We start from the raw sequence: 16,332 nt of genomic DNA on the forward strand, positions 1-16,332 counted from the left end.
TCCTCGGCCTACTCGTCGCGCTACCCTGTCTTGTCACGTATAATGGTCCCACCACTCCAAGGTAAACCTAGGGGGACGTTTCCGATTCCATGCCATCTAGCCTTCGCGATTGGCACATTAGTCGACACCTACCCGCTTTTATCACTCGATGGAGAGACCGCTACAGATGAATCTCTAGTGGGCCATGGTCGCTCTCCAGTGGCGAGGCAGGTGTCTGAAGGTAGTTTGTAAAAGTATTGCTCAAACCCGCTTTGCTCGTCATTACTGCACTATTTTAAGGAAAGTTTCAAATGGTGCTGACAAGGCGAGCATAATTACGACGCCACCCTTTCCGTCTCCACTGACCCCGTCCCGTAACGGTAATGGATCCTTGCACGTTCAATTCAAATTCAACGTTCCAGATTAATGACTGTACCCAATAAAGTGTTCACAAAACAGCCACCACCGTTTCAAACTCTTTAGCCCCTTCTCTCTCTCTCTCTCTCTCTCTCTCTCTCTCTCTTTGTTGCCTCTGACGGGGAAGACCCTCCAACGATCTCAGCTTCGCTTCCTTTTGCGTCTACCGTCGATCGCAGCCGAGTTTTTCTCGAGTACGCATCTCTCAGATATCTCTTCTTTTCCCCTTTCTTTTAGCCTAAACTCCTGATGAATTCCTTGATGTTTCGTCAATGTCAAGATGATCCGATTGCTCTCGTTATGGCGTTTCTATCGTATGTCAACCAGTAATTCTATGGAATGATTTCTTGTTTTGATGTTAACTTTATGCAGTGCTTTGATTTTGGTTAGTTGGATGGTCGAACGCCTAGTTTTTGGCCTCGCGGACGGATTTGGGATCCAATTAAAGCTAGTTTTGTCTTTGTGAATTGCTTCAGCTGACAACTATTACTATCCAAGCGCGTTGATGTTGATGTGGTGACTCTGAGTTTGCCTGCTTTGTATTTGTTCTTTAACTTACACTATATATGCGACTAGATGAATTTGGAAACCTTTTGCATCTTTCGGAAATTAGGAGTTGCGAATACGTTCAACGTTCATCCTTGATTTGAGAATTAGTATCCCCTTTATATCTTATTAACGATGGAAAATACAATTGTTGCAAATTGAGAGAACATGATGTAATGGATGACGGCTGAGGAGAAGAGCTGAAATTTCATTTGATGCATGACCCTTTTGCGAGTGTGTGTGTGTTAACATTGGGTGTGCGAAACGAAAATGTTGGAATTAAAAAAGGTAATTTATTTTTTTCTTTTTTTAAAGAAAGATTTAACTGAAACGAGAAAGGGAGTCAGCTTTTTGCCTCTATATTGATTTCATACATAATACAAGCTATAAATAAGGCCAAAATTGCAGGATTTACTTTGCCATGTAGACATTTTGGAACACTGTTCCTGACTCGGTTTCTTTATGATGGATAACTTTTTCTCTTGCAGGTCAAAGTGGTTGACTTGATATGGCTTGTCCTTCTAATGATCAGCTGTTGCAATTGGAAACAACATGTGGATCTCTTCTATATGAGCTTCAGGTTTTCCCCAATTCTCCACTAACTGTAATATAAAATGTAACTGGACAGACTTTAAGAGGGACGACAGTTAGGATATCATGATAAATTTCTAAAAGTTCAGGGCAGTAGTATCTTTATCATTGCGACACTTCCCTCTTACTGTCATTATTATTTAGTATTGCTTTCAAGGACAATAGTGGCATGCATATTGATTCTAAATTCGTCTGGTTTATATAATCTAAAATTTCAGATTATATGGGATGAGGTTGGTGAGTCTGACGCTGAAAGGGATAAAATGCTCCTTGAGCTAGAACAGGAGTGCCTGGAGGTATACAGAAGAAAGGTTGACCAGGCTAATCGCTGTAGAGCTCAGTTGCGACAAGCAATTGCTGACTCTGAAGCGGAGCTTGCAGCCATCTGCTCTGCAATGGGTGAGCCACCAGTACACACAAGACAGGTGTGTCTCACTTCATGCACTGAGTATAATTATCCATCACTTCCCTGATTTCAACAATTTCTTGGAATGCCAAAATTGAATGATCCTGCTTACTTCTTATTGTTTGTTTGTTGCCATTTCCTATCAGTTCATTAAGAGAGTAGTTCTTATCCTGCTTAAGTATCCTGTTCTTTTGAAGATTATAATATGGTGAAGTTTGTTATATATGTCAATTCTCCTTACAGTCGAATCAGAGAGCTGGAAGCTTAAAAGAGGAGCTCGAGTCCATTACCCCACAGCTAGAGGAGATGCGAATGAAGAAAGTTGAGAGATTGAACCACTTTATAGAAGTAATAGAACAGATAAGAAAGATATCACTTGAGATCATGCCTTCTGGGTGCAACCCATTGATGTTGGCTGTGGATGAATCTGATTTGTCTACAAGAAGGCTTGAAGATTTATACAGACAACTTGAGTTACTTCAGAAGGAGAAGGTTGGAACTTTATGTCTCCTCATTTAAAATTATATTTTTTATTTCTATAATTGTGCAGCAACTTTGCCTATTTATTCTTTTAACAAATTTAGATGTTTTCTACTTCAGAGTGACCGGTTGAAGCAAGTGATGGATCACTTGTCCTCTCTGAATGCGTTATGCTCCGTGCTTGGAGTTGATTTTAAAGAAACAATTAGAGAAATACACCCTAATCTAGATGAAACTGAAGTATCAAAGTGTGTAAGCAATACCACAATAGAAAGGCTTGCCACGGCTATAGGGAGATTGCGAGATATTAAGATAGAGAGGATGAAGAAGGTAATTGATGCTACTGAATAGCAATACATACTTTGATTTTGCTATAATTTAAATTCAGACATTGTTATATGTCAGCTTCAAGATCTTGCATCTACAATGTTGGAATTGTGGAATCTAATGGATACGCCAATCGAAGAGCAACAGCTCTTTCAGAATGTGACATGTAATATTGCTGCTTCAGAACAAGAAATTACAGAGGCCAACACTCTTTCGGTGGACTTACTCAATTATGTAAGTCAGTAACTAGAACAGAATTTATATTTGCACTGTTATCATATATATATATATATATGTGTGTGTGTGTGTGTGTGTATTAAGTGACAAGGGCACAATTTTGATGTAGGTGGAGGCAGAAGTTTTGAGACTCGAACAGCTAAAAGTTAGCAAGATGAAAGAGCTAGTCTTGAAGAAGAAAACAGAACTTAAAGAACTTCGGTGGTGGGTGCATCTGGTGGCAGAGGCAGAAAATCAAGAAGAATTTGAAATTAGTGCTATTGAATCTGGTATGTGTTTCTATTTCGACATTTTGTGCTACTGAGAGATGGTCGTAACCTTTGTTTCCAATTATTGTTGTGTTGGCAGGAGCTATTGATGCCACTTTAATTCTGGAACAGATAGAGTTCCAAATTGCGACAGTTAAAGAGGAAGCCTTTAGCAGGAAAGATATACTTGAAAGGGTAGAAAAATGGTTTGCTGCATGTCAGGAGGAAGCATGGCTGGAGGAGTACAATAGGGTAGGAAATAAAATGGTAGATGTAATCATTTGGCTCTACCCTGTGACTTACATATCTTCTTTATGATCTATTGCAGGATGAAAACCGCTACAATGCTGGAAGAGGTGCACACCTATCACTTAAGCGTGCTGAGAAAGCTCGTGCATTAGTCAACAAGATTCCAGGTTATCTAAGCTCAAAGACAACAAATAAGAACTTCAAATGTGCACGATTGAGTTATTTTGTGTCATAAGCTTTTTACTTATTGTATCTTGAGCAGCTATAGTAGAAACTCTGGCAGCCAAAATCACACAATGGGAGAAAGAAAGAGGCATTGAGTTCACATACGATGGCGTGAGCATTACTTCTCATGCTTGTTGTTTGGTAATGGCCTGAGAAAGGATCTCATCTCCAGTTGCTTCAATCTTGTAGGTGCGTCTTCTGTCAATGCTGGAAGAATACACCATAGTCAGGCAAGAGAAAGAGCAAGAACGCAAGAGACAGAGGGTAAGCCTGTCAAGACAATAGTGACTTCAGATGAGATCAAATATTTGTGTTTCTGGATTATAACGTATTGATAATTCAGGATCAGAAGAGGCTCCAAGGCCAGATCATAGCCGAGCAAGAAGCACTTTATGGTTCAAAACCCAGCCCTTCAAAATCTCAAAGTGCAAAAAAGATACCCAGAACATCAGCTGGGTGCCCAAGCCGAAGGCTCAGTGGAGCAACACAGCCTCCCAAGCTTGATCATCTGCATTCTGCAAAGCCTGTGCGCTCAGCAAAGAAGATAGATGATTTGGGCATCCTTTCTCCTGGTTAGTTTCCTGAACACTAGATTCAGAAATACTACAAATTAATCTTCTTCCAAGTTCTACCATTGACCATGCAAAGTTTGAGCTCTTGTAGGTGCAAGAGGTGCAGATATTGCTGGCCTTCCTGTGAAGAAGCTAACTTACAATGCCATGACCACACATCAAGAAGTAGGCGTGCCACGCAAACCCTTTGCTCCTATACTACCAGTTAACAACATGCCAACAACACCCTCTAAGCACATTGTCAATACGTTTGAAGAGAACAAGTCCCCAAATGTGATGCTAACTCCCAAAACTCCAATGGCAGTGCAAGCGCCGATGCAGGTGGCCGATACACCTGTTCCTCCGACTTGCCTCATTGACAAAGCAGTGGCCAAGGTAGTAGCACCGGTGGAGCAGACAGAGTATTCATTTGAAGAAAGGAGGCTTGTTTTCTATCTTAGTAGATAAATGAGCTACATAAACCAATATTGGAGACGTCTTCTGTAGTCTGTAGTTGATTCAAAGTCGATTATTCTCGACTTCGGTTAATGATCACCAAGAACTGTCTTTAGTGTTAATAGATAAATCAATCAAAATTGCCTCTGGATTATTGAGTGTTGCACTCTGTGAGCTGCAGTTGGTTGTGAATACTTTTATGGTGGAAGAGCAGTAAGTACTCCTGAAGATGTGATATAATGGCTGAAACAGGTCTAATTGATCCGACAATGAAACGGAAATCTAAGTGAACATGTTAAATATAACCTTTTACAAAGCATCTACAACAGACTCTCTTTGTGAATAATTTTATGTTGGAAGAGCAGCAAGTACTCCTGAAGATGTGATATAATAATACATCTAATGACTGAAACAGATCTAATTGATCCTACAATGAAACGGAGATCTGAGTGAACATGCTAAATATAACCTTTTACAAAGCATCTACAACAGATCTTTTGAGAGTTTGAGCCCATATTGATTTCATAGCATTTTCTACTTAGTAGAGCAATCCAATTTTAGCTCGTGATGTCCGTGACCTATGTCGAGGTGGAAGGTTAGTTCATGATCCAATCTAAGCATAGCGCAAGAACCTCTCCTAAGTTGATTAACGATGTTTGATGATGAGGATTTCCAAGGTGAAATCATGCTATGCTCTGATGCCCCTACAACTCATTTTAGAGTGCCTCCCAACGAAGTCTCTCGGATGCTTCCAAAATGAACCCATGTATAGTAGTGTAAAAGAGTTGAACAAGATGCATTGCATTGATAGTGATTCATATAGGGTTCAAGTTTGACGATATGTTACTTGATATTACCTTTCTAATGAAAGTTTTGACGGAGGTGTAAACTATCATAAAAAAATCAAGTATAAAATTGAAATGATCTTAATAATATTTTACTTGAAGAATTTATCGGATCCTTGATGACCTATGAAATGACATGATAGCACATGATAAACTTAAGAACAATCTTCCAAAGAACAGGAAGGACATGACACTTAAAACTCAAGTGATGACGATGATAATGATGATGACTTGACACTTTTTACAAGAAGGTTTTAAAAAATGAATAAAACAAAATAAGATACTAAGAATAAAAGTAAACTAAAAAATGACCAAATAATTTGCTATGAATGCAAGAAGTCGAGGCACTTCAAAAATAAATGTCCCAAGTGAAGAAGAAGTAACCAATGAAAAAGAAGGTGCTCAAAGCAACTTGGGATGATTTGAGTGCATCCGAAGACGATGAGTCAACCAACAAAGAAGAAGTTGCTAACTACGCTTTAATGATGCTCAATGATGAGGTGACTCAATCAAATCTCATTTAGTTTATGATGATTTACGTATCACTTTCAATGATCTATATGATGAATGTAAGCTAGTTGATAAAAAATATAAGTTATTAAAAAAAGAGTATGCTTATCTTATTAGTAAATTTGATAAATTAAAAAATAAGCATGATGATAGTATACTATTAAGTATGATGAGATAGATTCACTTCAGAAAAAAAATACTTTACTACTAGAAATGTTAAAAAAATTTAAAATATGAGATAAATCTCTAAACATAATCCTTGCTAATAAAGATTATGTTTATAGAAATGAAGGAATTGAATTTGTGAGTAACAATCAATAAAGCCAACTATCTTCGTTAAATGACCTATATTACATGTCTCATTCAGAGAAAAATAAATTTTTTATAGAAAATATGATCATTTTGCCTATAAATATCCATTTAAAATATATAGTTCATACAAATTAGTTTGTATTACTAAAGAAACCATAAATCACTCAATGATTGGTAGATCTATTTACGAGGAACCCAATGTTAAATGGGTACCTAAAACAAAACTTTCTTTCTTATAGATATGTCTACAATCACAAGCTAGAAGCAAGAGATGATATCTTGATAGTTGATACTCAAGATACATGATCGGAGATCCAACACACTTCTCTAAGCTCACTAGCCAAGACGAAGGATTTGTCACTTTCAGAGACAACAATAAAAGAAAAATTATTGAAAAAAAATATAAGTAACAAATCAACACTTCTTGTAGCCTTGGTTCAGGAGTGATAAAAAAGTGTATGTTGTGGCTATATAGATATCAAACCATTTAGTTTCTAAGAATTATAGTAGATCTTCAAGAAAAATAAGATGAATCAATTAAAATATATTACGATAATAAGTTACTATTACAATGACGAAGAATCCAATATTCCATGGGCACACCAAACATATTGAATTTTGACATTATTTCATTTATGAATTAGTTGATAAGAAAAAAATTCAAATGGATTACTACATTAAAGACCAATTTATCGCTATCTTTACAAAAGCCTTAGTAAAAAAAAAAAAATTCAAAGATAATTTTAAGTTATAATTATTTTAAATTTAAGGGTTGCGATAAGATTCATTCAAATAGTTAAGATTAGATGAAAAAAATATAAAAAAAAAATTAGATTAAGATAAATATATAAGGATGAGAAGATTTATTGGGGTATAGTTGATTCCTTTATTATTTTAAAAAATTTATATTTTTGAATCAATCTAAAACTAATGTCTTTGGAATGATGCAAAAGCCAAAGGACTTTTCATGCCAATGTTCTAATCATCATGTTCCATCTTTGTGGAACGCAAAACAGGAGCAAGTTAATTTGGATCCTTGTTTGCTGGTCAAGAAGTACATACCATTCCAGGTAACTCGCTGAGTGTGGTTACCGTGAATCGGGAGGTGGTTCACTTGTGGCCGTCCGGTGCCGATCGAGGAGCTCCCTGGCTAATGCCTGGAGATCGCCACCCCCAAACCCAGAGCTCTCACAAGGGCTCCTTGTGCTGGTGCTGAGCTGTTGCTGCTGTTGCTGAAGAGTCCATGCTGGCTGCACCAGGGGGTTGAACAGCGTCGAGAGATCAACTGCAGTAGGGAGGTTCGCGGCTGATGGCAGGTCTGATATCGCAAAGGGTATCGGCGCTACGACTAATGGCGGTGGCAGCGGTGGCGGAGGGGATGGCAGCTCCAACGTGGCCAGGTGGGCTTGTAAGTAGGACAGCTCCGCCTGCAGGTTGACTACCTATTCCAACTTCCTATCGAATCAATATTCGAGTGCAAACCGTAAAAGCACAGGTCGATTCTACTGTTTAGGACCCATCGAAGGTTAGTATGCACCTGCTGTTGGAGGGCGAAGATGTGAGCGACGCAGCCGTAGACGGGGTCTCGGAGGCGCGCCTGGGCCTCGTAGCAGATGGTGACAGCGGCGTCGAGCCTCTTGTCGGCGGGGATGTGGAGGAGGAGCTTCGACACGTTGCTGGCGCCGAACACCTTGTGCACTGCCGCGAAGTGCGCCGCACCTTGCTCGGAGTCGAAGTACGGCGCAAATATGCACCCCGCCATGCACTTCCTCCTCAGAAACTTGCAGGCTCCGCACGGTCCGCTGCCGCCACCTGCACTCCCACCTCCTCCTGATGTACCGCCGCCACCACCGGCACCCCCACTTCCTCCCCCGGTTGCTCCTTCAATACTAGGACTAGGATTGCCACTCATATCACTGATCTCCCTTTTTGTGCTTATTTGAAGGTTGGTATCCTGACACAAGATGAATCGATGGATTTGTTTGTGAAAGGATCGAGGACGGACAAAAGGAAAGGGAGGTCTAAAGATTGATATAGAGAGAGTGCGCGTTTGTGTGTGTAAAAATGGAGTGAGGCAGAAGGGGAAGTTTGTCTTATTGGTAGGGGGCATGTTGGAGTTACTGTTTCATGCTTGTTTGTTTATGGTTTCCACATGACTCTCTAATGCCATGCCAAGCAACCATACCGACCATGCCCAACTCTCTTTCTCTCTCTCTCTCTCTCCCTCTCTCTACAGTTGCAGCTTGCCTGAAGCAAACATGCAATGAAGAAAAACCCAACCCAAACTTTACTTCTATTCCTTCTCTCTTTTCTTGCTTGTCACTGTACAGCATCAATGAAGCTTATACCAATGTCCTCTCTCTCTCTCTCTCTCTCTCTCTCTCTCCAGATATGAGTTACACGTAAATGGAGGGCTATATAGATCAGTGTGGGGCAATTGTGGAAGGTGGATTTGGCGTGTCCGCGTCCATGATGTCTCTGTATGTGCAGATGAATCCCTTCGTGCTAAGACTAAGGACACGTGAGATGAGTTCTTTTGGGGAGGGAAGAGAGTTTAATGGAGGTATAGAGTAGAATAACAGAGAGAGCTACAGAAGGCAGTGACAGTATCTTCCATTACTGCTCACTCTGTTGTTCATATCTTCCATAATGATTTGGGCTTTGTCGCAGGAATGATGTCCTGATCATATAACAAAGCAAATACCGTAACTTCTGAGAGACATATCCGTATCATGTGACCACTCTGCTTCACTAAACAAAGAGCAGCGTGTCAACAATCTTTTATGTGCCATGCGATCCACGATTCGTTGATTTCTTTGGGTCTCCAAAAACCCTAACGGGACCAGAGCAGGTCCTACGAGTGACTCGTGCGGGACCCCAAGATTGCGTGCGGCTCTGCCACTGTTCCTCCACTCGTGCGGTCGTCGGCTCATTGGAATCAGAACAAAGCTGGGGAGGGATGACTTATGTATTTGACTTCGACTCCAGATTTCCCGTAGAAGGGAGTGCCAGCTTTAAATGGGGGACGTTGTCCCCTTAACGTGGAACAATGGAAGAGTGTTATGCGTAATATTAGTGTCCCCGAACAAACGGAGTCCGCTAACTGGGAGAGGGAGAGGCGGGGGGGTCAAAGGATGGACCCAATTTGGTGGACCAACACAAGCTTTCCTTCCCCATGGTCTGCATATTGGAATGTGATGAGAGGGCCTACCTACCACCTAAAGGCTCGACAACACCTCTCCCTTCAACTACTCCATCCCCAGATCTCTGGCCATGTCCTCGTTGAATCGACCGACAAGATCGCTTTTAGGGACACCAAATGCAGGAGAAAGGGCCTAAACGTCAGGTCTTAATGCATAGCAGCAGCGTCGTGTAAGGGCTGTGCATTTTGAGAGAATAGCGAAGAGATCATCGACCGCTTGTGGTCTGTAATGGACACTGGTTTGTAGCGGACTAGATGATCATCACTGGAAAGCTTATGCTGCTTTAGGAGTTGGAAATGCTTAAAGATTTGGTGCTAGTCCAAGAGGAAGTTCTAGAGAATTAGGTGAAAGGCAGATGGGTAGTAGTAGTAGAAGAAGAAGAAGAAGAAGTCTTGATTGCTAGGAAATAAATTGTTTTCTGTGCATGTCAGTCGACAAATAGGTCTACAACACAACCGAGTCCAAGTGTATCCCGATCCGGGTTTCATGTAAAGATGTCAAATTGTGCTTTACTTCCAGGATGTGGACTTTATGACACTTATCAGCAAGTGTGTTCTTCTTCTTGCCTCTGCTGCGGCCAGCGTTTCATATCATAAGGTGGCAAGTCAAGGTAGGGGTAGAACACTAAGCTACCTCGGCATGTAGAGTTACACCATGCAAATTATCTCGTACCTCTTATTAATGCATATATAGGTCAGTAAACATGCCAAAACAACTTCACTGGTTTATTCGAAGTTCATCATCACAGCTCAGAAAATTTTGGTTGGCTCCAAGGAAGGAGATGGTTCAGATCGTTGGAAAATAAGAAAAAGAAATTAAAAATCAAAAGAAAAATCTATCAAACATCAACAATAAGATTTAACGTGATTTGATGACTCCCTCTAGAGAGTATACCCTCTCTAGATATCTTAGAGAGAAAGTCAACGTCACTCAAAGTATTTCTCACATCTTGCTTTCCTCTATGAGACTAAAATACATGAAATATTTATAAGAAAACCAAACCCTAATTACTAAGTTTCCTTCGTAAGAATTTTATTTAATTAGAATTTTTTGTTTTATTAGAATATTAGCTTCAAAAATTCTACTGCGAATCCCAACAGGATTTATGGATCTGCAAAAGCCACTTATAAAGTTTTCAGTGCTTCAATTAGACAGCAATTCTGTAGTGTCCAAAGCATCCTTTGGAAGCTACACGGACTGCATCGTAGATTATGTGTTGGATAAATGAACCAGCTGAGAATTGAAGGAAGGTTTATGCAAAAATGATGAAGCAAATAAATCTACAAGTAGTTGACATTTCAGCTTATATCTCGATTTTTAGCTTGTTCTGAAACAATTCAAGAAAGAATCCAAGATAAAACGGGTCTAATTATCCATTATTCTGATGCTTAAATACAGTGAAGCAATCATGTGGCCTGGAGATGAATTTGGATTAATGCCACATGTCATAGATAGGCCCGAAGTAGTAGCAAATGCGTGACATGATCAAAATCGAGAAGGAAAACGACATTGATGGATGGAAATGTCAATTTGGTTGTCATTTTAGAGTTTAAGCTTTGATGACAAGCAGAAAACAGAAGAAAAACTTGGCATTGGTCGCTCCTATCAAAATGACAGAATCAAAGATAAGCTGAAAAACACAATGCATCACCGAAACAAATCCAAGCATTTCGAATGCAATACTTTCTAACGAAGAATTCGCATTGCGGAAGCAGCACCTGCAGATTCGTCTCTTGCTATTACACGAAACCTGCAACTCTAAAGTGTACAATGTAAGAGACGATAAGAAAATGGGAGTCTCCAAATGGCAAAATGAGAAAGTCTCGGTGGGGTTTATGGGGTTCGAAAGTAGATGGTTCCATTATTTTTATAGGCAACCAAACATCGGCATGTAAGTTTAGAGTTCACCAAAACAAGCAACTTCGTCAGCATTTTTGCTATCATCTGTCGTGCAACTCACAGTCCGTGGTTCCATTTAGAGTTCAATGGCAGGATTTGCTTCATTATTTAGATAACACTGACCACATAATGCCAGAAATTCTAATTTCAATGGGTTGATCTGATCATAATATGGTAAAGGTCAATGTGGGTATGATTTAGATGCATTTCAAAGCAAAAAAGAAAAAGAGAATCAATCACAAAACAAGCTCAAGAATGAATGTTATCTCGATATGCTACAACCACCAATGGAGCTGACTTAAACAAGTGATAGGATGCACAATAAAATAATGGAATGAAGTCCCTTGAGATTACGTTAAGAAGTTGATTGGATCTTGAACCCCACTATAGATCTATTGGGGATCTCCGATTCACGTACCGAAAAGAATTGTGTGTTTCTCAAAAAAAATAATTAGAGTAGATTAAGATAGAACTCATTATCTTGATTGTTTACTTTTTACAAAGTCTTATTTCTGTAAAATTTGCAAAGTCTAAATTTTGGATGGTTATTTACATATATTCCTTCCAAAGTTTGAAGGAATCTATGTACCATACAACAAAAAAATTCAAAGTGTCTATATACCTCCAATGACTTGTCTGTGATTTGCACAGTAATCTATTTGGTGTTACACCAGCTGAGGTGCAACAGCAACTGTTACCAAATGGCAGACTTAACATGCTTTACTGGACCTACAGACAAGAGCGTGCTGTTGCAGGACAAGAATACATTTCAGAATGAGAGTGAGAACGATAATATCGCATCGCTTCCAGCCCGAACGCATCTGTCTCCGTACCTCCGTGTTCCCATGATTGTTTCGGAAGGTAGATGGCCAGTAAGTAGCTGAGCGACATGCCCAAGAAAGTTTAAGTGGGGGGCGAAGTAGTAATGTCTTGCATGCAAATATTGATCGTCCGGGGACTTGGAATTGTCTGTGGTGGTGATTCCAGCTTTAAATACCAGAGGTTGCACAGCTACCGTGGTGTGGGGGTGTGAGCATCTGAGCACACGGTTGTGGTTTTGTTCTGGAGCTATCAGTATCGACGTCGACCTTATTGTTGGGTTGCAAAGGCTCAGCAGCTTCGCTTCCGGTTTGGTAATTCAAGTGGAGCTGGTGATTAGGTAAGATTAGGTGTGGCTCGACTAGAGCATATAAATTATTCAGGAGCATGTAGCATCAGAGACTCACGTGGATGTCTGTCCTTGAAGACGACCTTGTTCCGTGTCCTCAACGGAGAAACCATCAATGGCCGTCTTCTGATATGCTTCCCATTCGCACCAGGCGAACACCCTAACCATACGTAGTTTGGCTTCATCTTCTTGCGAGGAGAAGAGAGAGTTGGCAGTAAAAGATTTTGGGGCTAATTATAATTTAGCTCTGTTGTCTTTTTAACATTCGATTTCTATATTTTAAAAATTTATATTAAGATTATCATAATTATGAAACTAAAATAGTTAATCTTATTTTTTCTAACATCTTCGATTATTTTAACAAAAATATAACACGTAATATCACATATTGAATTACTCATTTATGAATGGTAAAACGGTAAATGATAATATTTTTTAAGTGTTGCATTTGGGTTATTAGCTTAGTCTCGACCTTTGAATGGTTTCTTGAATGTCTTGTCTCTCTAGATCTAAATTTATTGTCACATGATTTTCGATAATGCTATTGTCTCGAGCCATCTTCGTTTAGTCAAAATCTTTATTTTCTTCTCATTCAAGATCCATTCTTGCCCTAGATTATTCCATAAGATGAGTAAAATTTTTTGGTCAAAATCTGATCTTTCACTTAGGTTTTCTTGGTGTTGTTAATTGTTTTATTCAAAATATATTTTTTTTTTCGGAATGCATTTTGTGGATGATTCAGTTTGTCGGAAGAGCAAAAGAGTAAAAGATACCATCCTTTGCTTAATGTTTTCTCCTTCATCAATTTCGCGTTGGGGAGAAACAAAAAAGAAATAATCTGTTTTGTTCTTTTTCTTCTTGTAATAAGTGTATGTTCTAATCTTGTTTCTCCTTTGCTTTGTGTAGGTCTCGGCTTTCTAATTTCATTCATCAATCTCTTGATTGTCGAGTACCTCATTGCTCTGATCATCATCTTCTCATCTCCTTGATTTCAAGCAATTCATCAGACTTAAGTATATCAAGCTTGGTAATCACTACCTGATTAGCTATGGGTTGTACCTATTCTTCTTATCTTTTAATTATAAATTTAGCTGATTTTACTTAAGTCATGTGATATCCTTATATGTCCATCTATAAATTGTCATCCTCCCTAAAATCTCTTATGATCTCTTAAAGATCTATATAAAAAAAAAAGGTTAGAGAAAGTATTTAACTCAAGATCCTATAAGTAGATATTTCAATAAATACTTGATAGGTAATATAAATTATAAATATAGACTTCGCAAGCTATGAATGATCACTCGATAAAGAGTCAAAGGTTATCCACCATGGTTAAAAGTCCTCACAAGTGCTCACAAGATATTACTGTTGAACTAGGTAGCGAACTAGCTCTAGACACTACCTGAATGGCTATCCAACCATATGCTACTATGGTAGCTCCAAGGGGTTATGTTGGCTAACACTCTATACTACTCTACGGAGTTTAAAAAAAACCCTCAAAATAACCACTTGGATGCTTTATTTTTAGGTAATTTTGCCTATATATGATGACCGCACATAACCTACATTTACAAGACTAAAACAGTTACAAAAGATAACCAAAATAGGTCTACCAAACCTATTGCAAGCCATTTATATATTGTATAAAGGATGAACAAAGTTAAAAGGCACAAACATATATATACATTACATTAAATACTATTAAATACTATGCAGATTTGTTTGTGACATTCTCCTCCACTTATTCCTTTAATGTCTTCGTTGAAACCTTTACGGATGCTACATCTCCTCACATTTACTGAATCTATAATATTCTGCTCCAATTACAACACATCTTTTGGCTCCCAATTGTTCTCCGCTGTTGTTATTGAGCAGTCAAGCTTTAATTCGCCAACACTACTTTAACTCGTCAATAACACTATAAAGTTTATATATTGATTCCTCTTCTACTTATCTATCATGTTCAAGTAAGCTCATATTATTTTCACTTTTGATTGTCATTTTGTTGAAAAATTAAGTAGATAATCCACTCTTGATAAAACGAATTATCATTTGTAAGGATTTGACAACTAATATCTTTCACTAAATTTCTTCAAATGGTCTTTGAACATATGCAGAACTCCTTTGCTAGATAAATAAGATAATTATGGTACTTGGTTTTGCTCATTCTCTTAAGAGTTAAGAAGATACAAGTTACTTTGATTTTATCTGCATCCTCAAGAGTTATACTTTATAGATCAAGTTGGTTAGTAATATTCATCTACTCTTTGCTCACACTTTTAAAGTACTCAAATGTTTGCACTCATAGCATTGAATTAGCTACGACAATATGCTTTCTTATTGCCATCGAACTTTTGGAATGTAAGAAGTTTTGCTTGAAAATGATAAAATTTTGTCCTAACTTATAGCAAGTCTTTGATAGTTTTGGTCGCTTTTGGGATTATATCATATTCTCCATCAATTGTGTTGCCAACTCAGTAGAAAAGGTATAGTTTCGAAGTCCACTAACTTTACTAAAATTGGTGTGCTATTATCTAGATCCTAGACCCCTGCCCTCAGCATAATCTCCTTTACATATAGCTTTCTTTATGATAACTCAAATAATAATACTATAGTATATTTTTTAAGAGTACATGCATCTACATTCTCTTACTTATTGTCAATGCCTTCTAACCCCAACTTAACCTTTGCAAGCTGAGCCGCTTTAGTTCTTTTGTCGACTACTTCACTAAGATAAGGTATATATGCCTCAAAGCTTTCTTTGATTTTAGCATCATGCAAGATGAGTCTATTTCATTATAATAAGGGACTCATGAAACGATATAATCTCGCTCTTACCTTTGCAAGAGTTAATATCCTTGGCTTTTGTTCAAGGAAATTTTTGCACCTCCAATCTATGTTCTGTCTTTTATATCGACTCCCTTCATATGGCTTTGACACTTCATTAAATTTTACCTAAGTTGCTTTATTCCTCAATGTATACTAAGTTGATAGTGGCTCTCATGACCACCATTCTATGGGTTAGCTCTCCATTAAGTCCGATATTCATATCAGCTCGTACATTCGTTTGATTTACCTATGGTTGCTCCCTCATGAACTCATAATGCATCCACCAGCACATTACCTATATAAGATCATGCAATGACTCCTCGTCACTTGCTCGTTTGTTGAGTTTTATAGAGTTATCGTCTTGAGGTACCCCCTTAATATATGTACTATATTGCATATAATTCTCTTTATGAAGAATCGAGACTTATCCCTCCTAGGTATTTGTCGTATTGGAGTAATTTTTCTCTTCGTATCTTTCTATTTGGAAGTTTTGGAGACCACATCCTCTTAGACTATTCTACCTTGCTAAACAAATTATGTATTATTCCACCACCATGAATGCATTTGCTAAATTATGACTCTTAGCAAATACAACCTCTTGTTGTGCCCCTCACAACCTAGCAATATGCTAAATTTATTATACAGTTTAACCTCCTATGGACGTATTATTCCTATGCTAAAGAGAAAGTTTTTCTACTCCATGACACTGAGTTTTGATTACCTTGGGATGACCACAAATAGTCTATCATCCATATAAAAAGCCCTTATATGAGTACTAAATTCTTTGAGTTAACAATTTTTCTCACTTCTGTGAGCTTTGAATAACTCTTTTAGTCACCAAACAACCTATCTAT

General features: G+C 38.4%; 2 protein-coding genes across 2 annotated transcripts; one reads left to right on the plus strand and one right to left on the minus strand.

Moving 5' to 3' along the window:
- The first annotated feature begins 465 nt into the window (after nucleotides 1–465).
- On the plus strand, nucleotides 466–4,842 carry LOC135610362 (65-kDa microtubule-associated protein 3-like). Its single transcript, XM_065104783.1, has 13 exons — nucleotides 466–590; nucleotides 1,431–1,522; nucleotides 1,752–1,958; nucleotides 2,183–2,431; nucleotides 2,540–2,749; nucleotides 2,825–2,980; nucleotides 3,093–3,252; nucleotides 3,332–3,483; nucleotides 3,560–3,647; nucleotides 3,743–3,816; nucleotides 3,895–3,969; nucleotides 4,049–4,277; nucleotides 4,369–4,842. The coding sequence occupies exons 2-13, from the start codon at nucleotides 1,451–1,453 to the stop codon at nucleotides 4,722–4,724; spliced, it is 2,028 nt and encodes a 675-aa protein (XP_064960855.1). The 5' UTR covers nucleotides 466–590; nucleotides 1,431–1,450; the 3' UTR covers nucleotides 4,725–4,842.
- LOC135610363 (LOB domain-containing protein 18-like) lies at nucleotides 3,779–8,417 on the minus strand. Its single transcript, XM_065104784.1, has 3 exons — nucleotides 7,917–8,417; nucleotides 7,442–7,821; nucleotides 3,779–3,912 (listed from the first exon to the last, which is right to left on the minus strand). The coding sequence occupies exons 1-2, from the start codon at nucleotides 8,289–8,291 to the stop codon at nucleotides 7,468–7,470; spliced, it is 729 nt and encodes a 242-aa protein (XP_064960856.1). The 5' UTR covers nucleotides 8,292–8,417; the 3' UTR covers nucleotides 3,779–3,912; nucleotides 7,442–7,467.
- Between the last annotated feature and the right edge of the window lie 7,915 nt (nucleotides 8,418–16,332).

Source organism: Musa acuminata, chromosome BXJ2-4 (assembly GCF_036884655.1).
Source record: "Musa acuminata AAA Group cultivar baxijiao chromosome BXJ2-4, Cavendish_Baxijiao_AAA, whole genome shotgun sequence".
Lineage (NCBI taxonomy): Eukaryota > Viridiplantae > Streptophyta > Magnoliopsida > Zingiberales > Musaceae > Musa > Musa acuminata.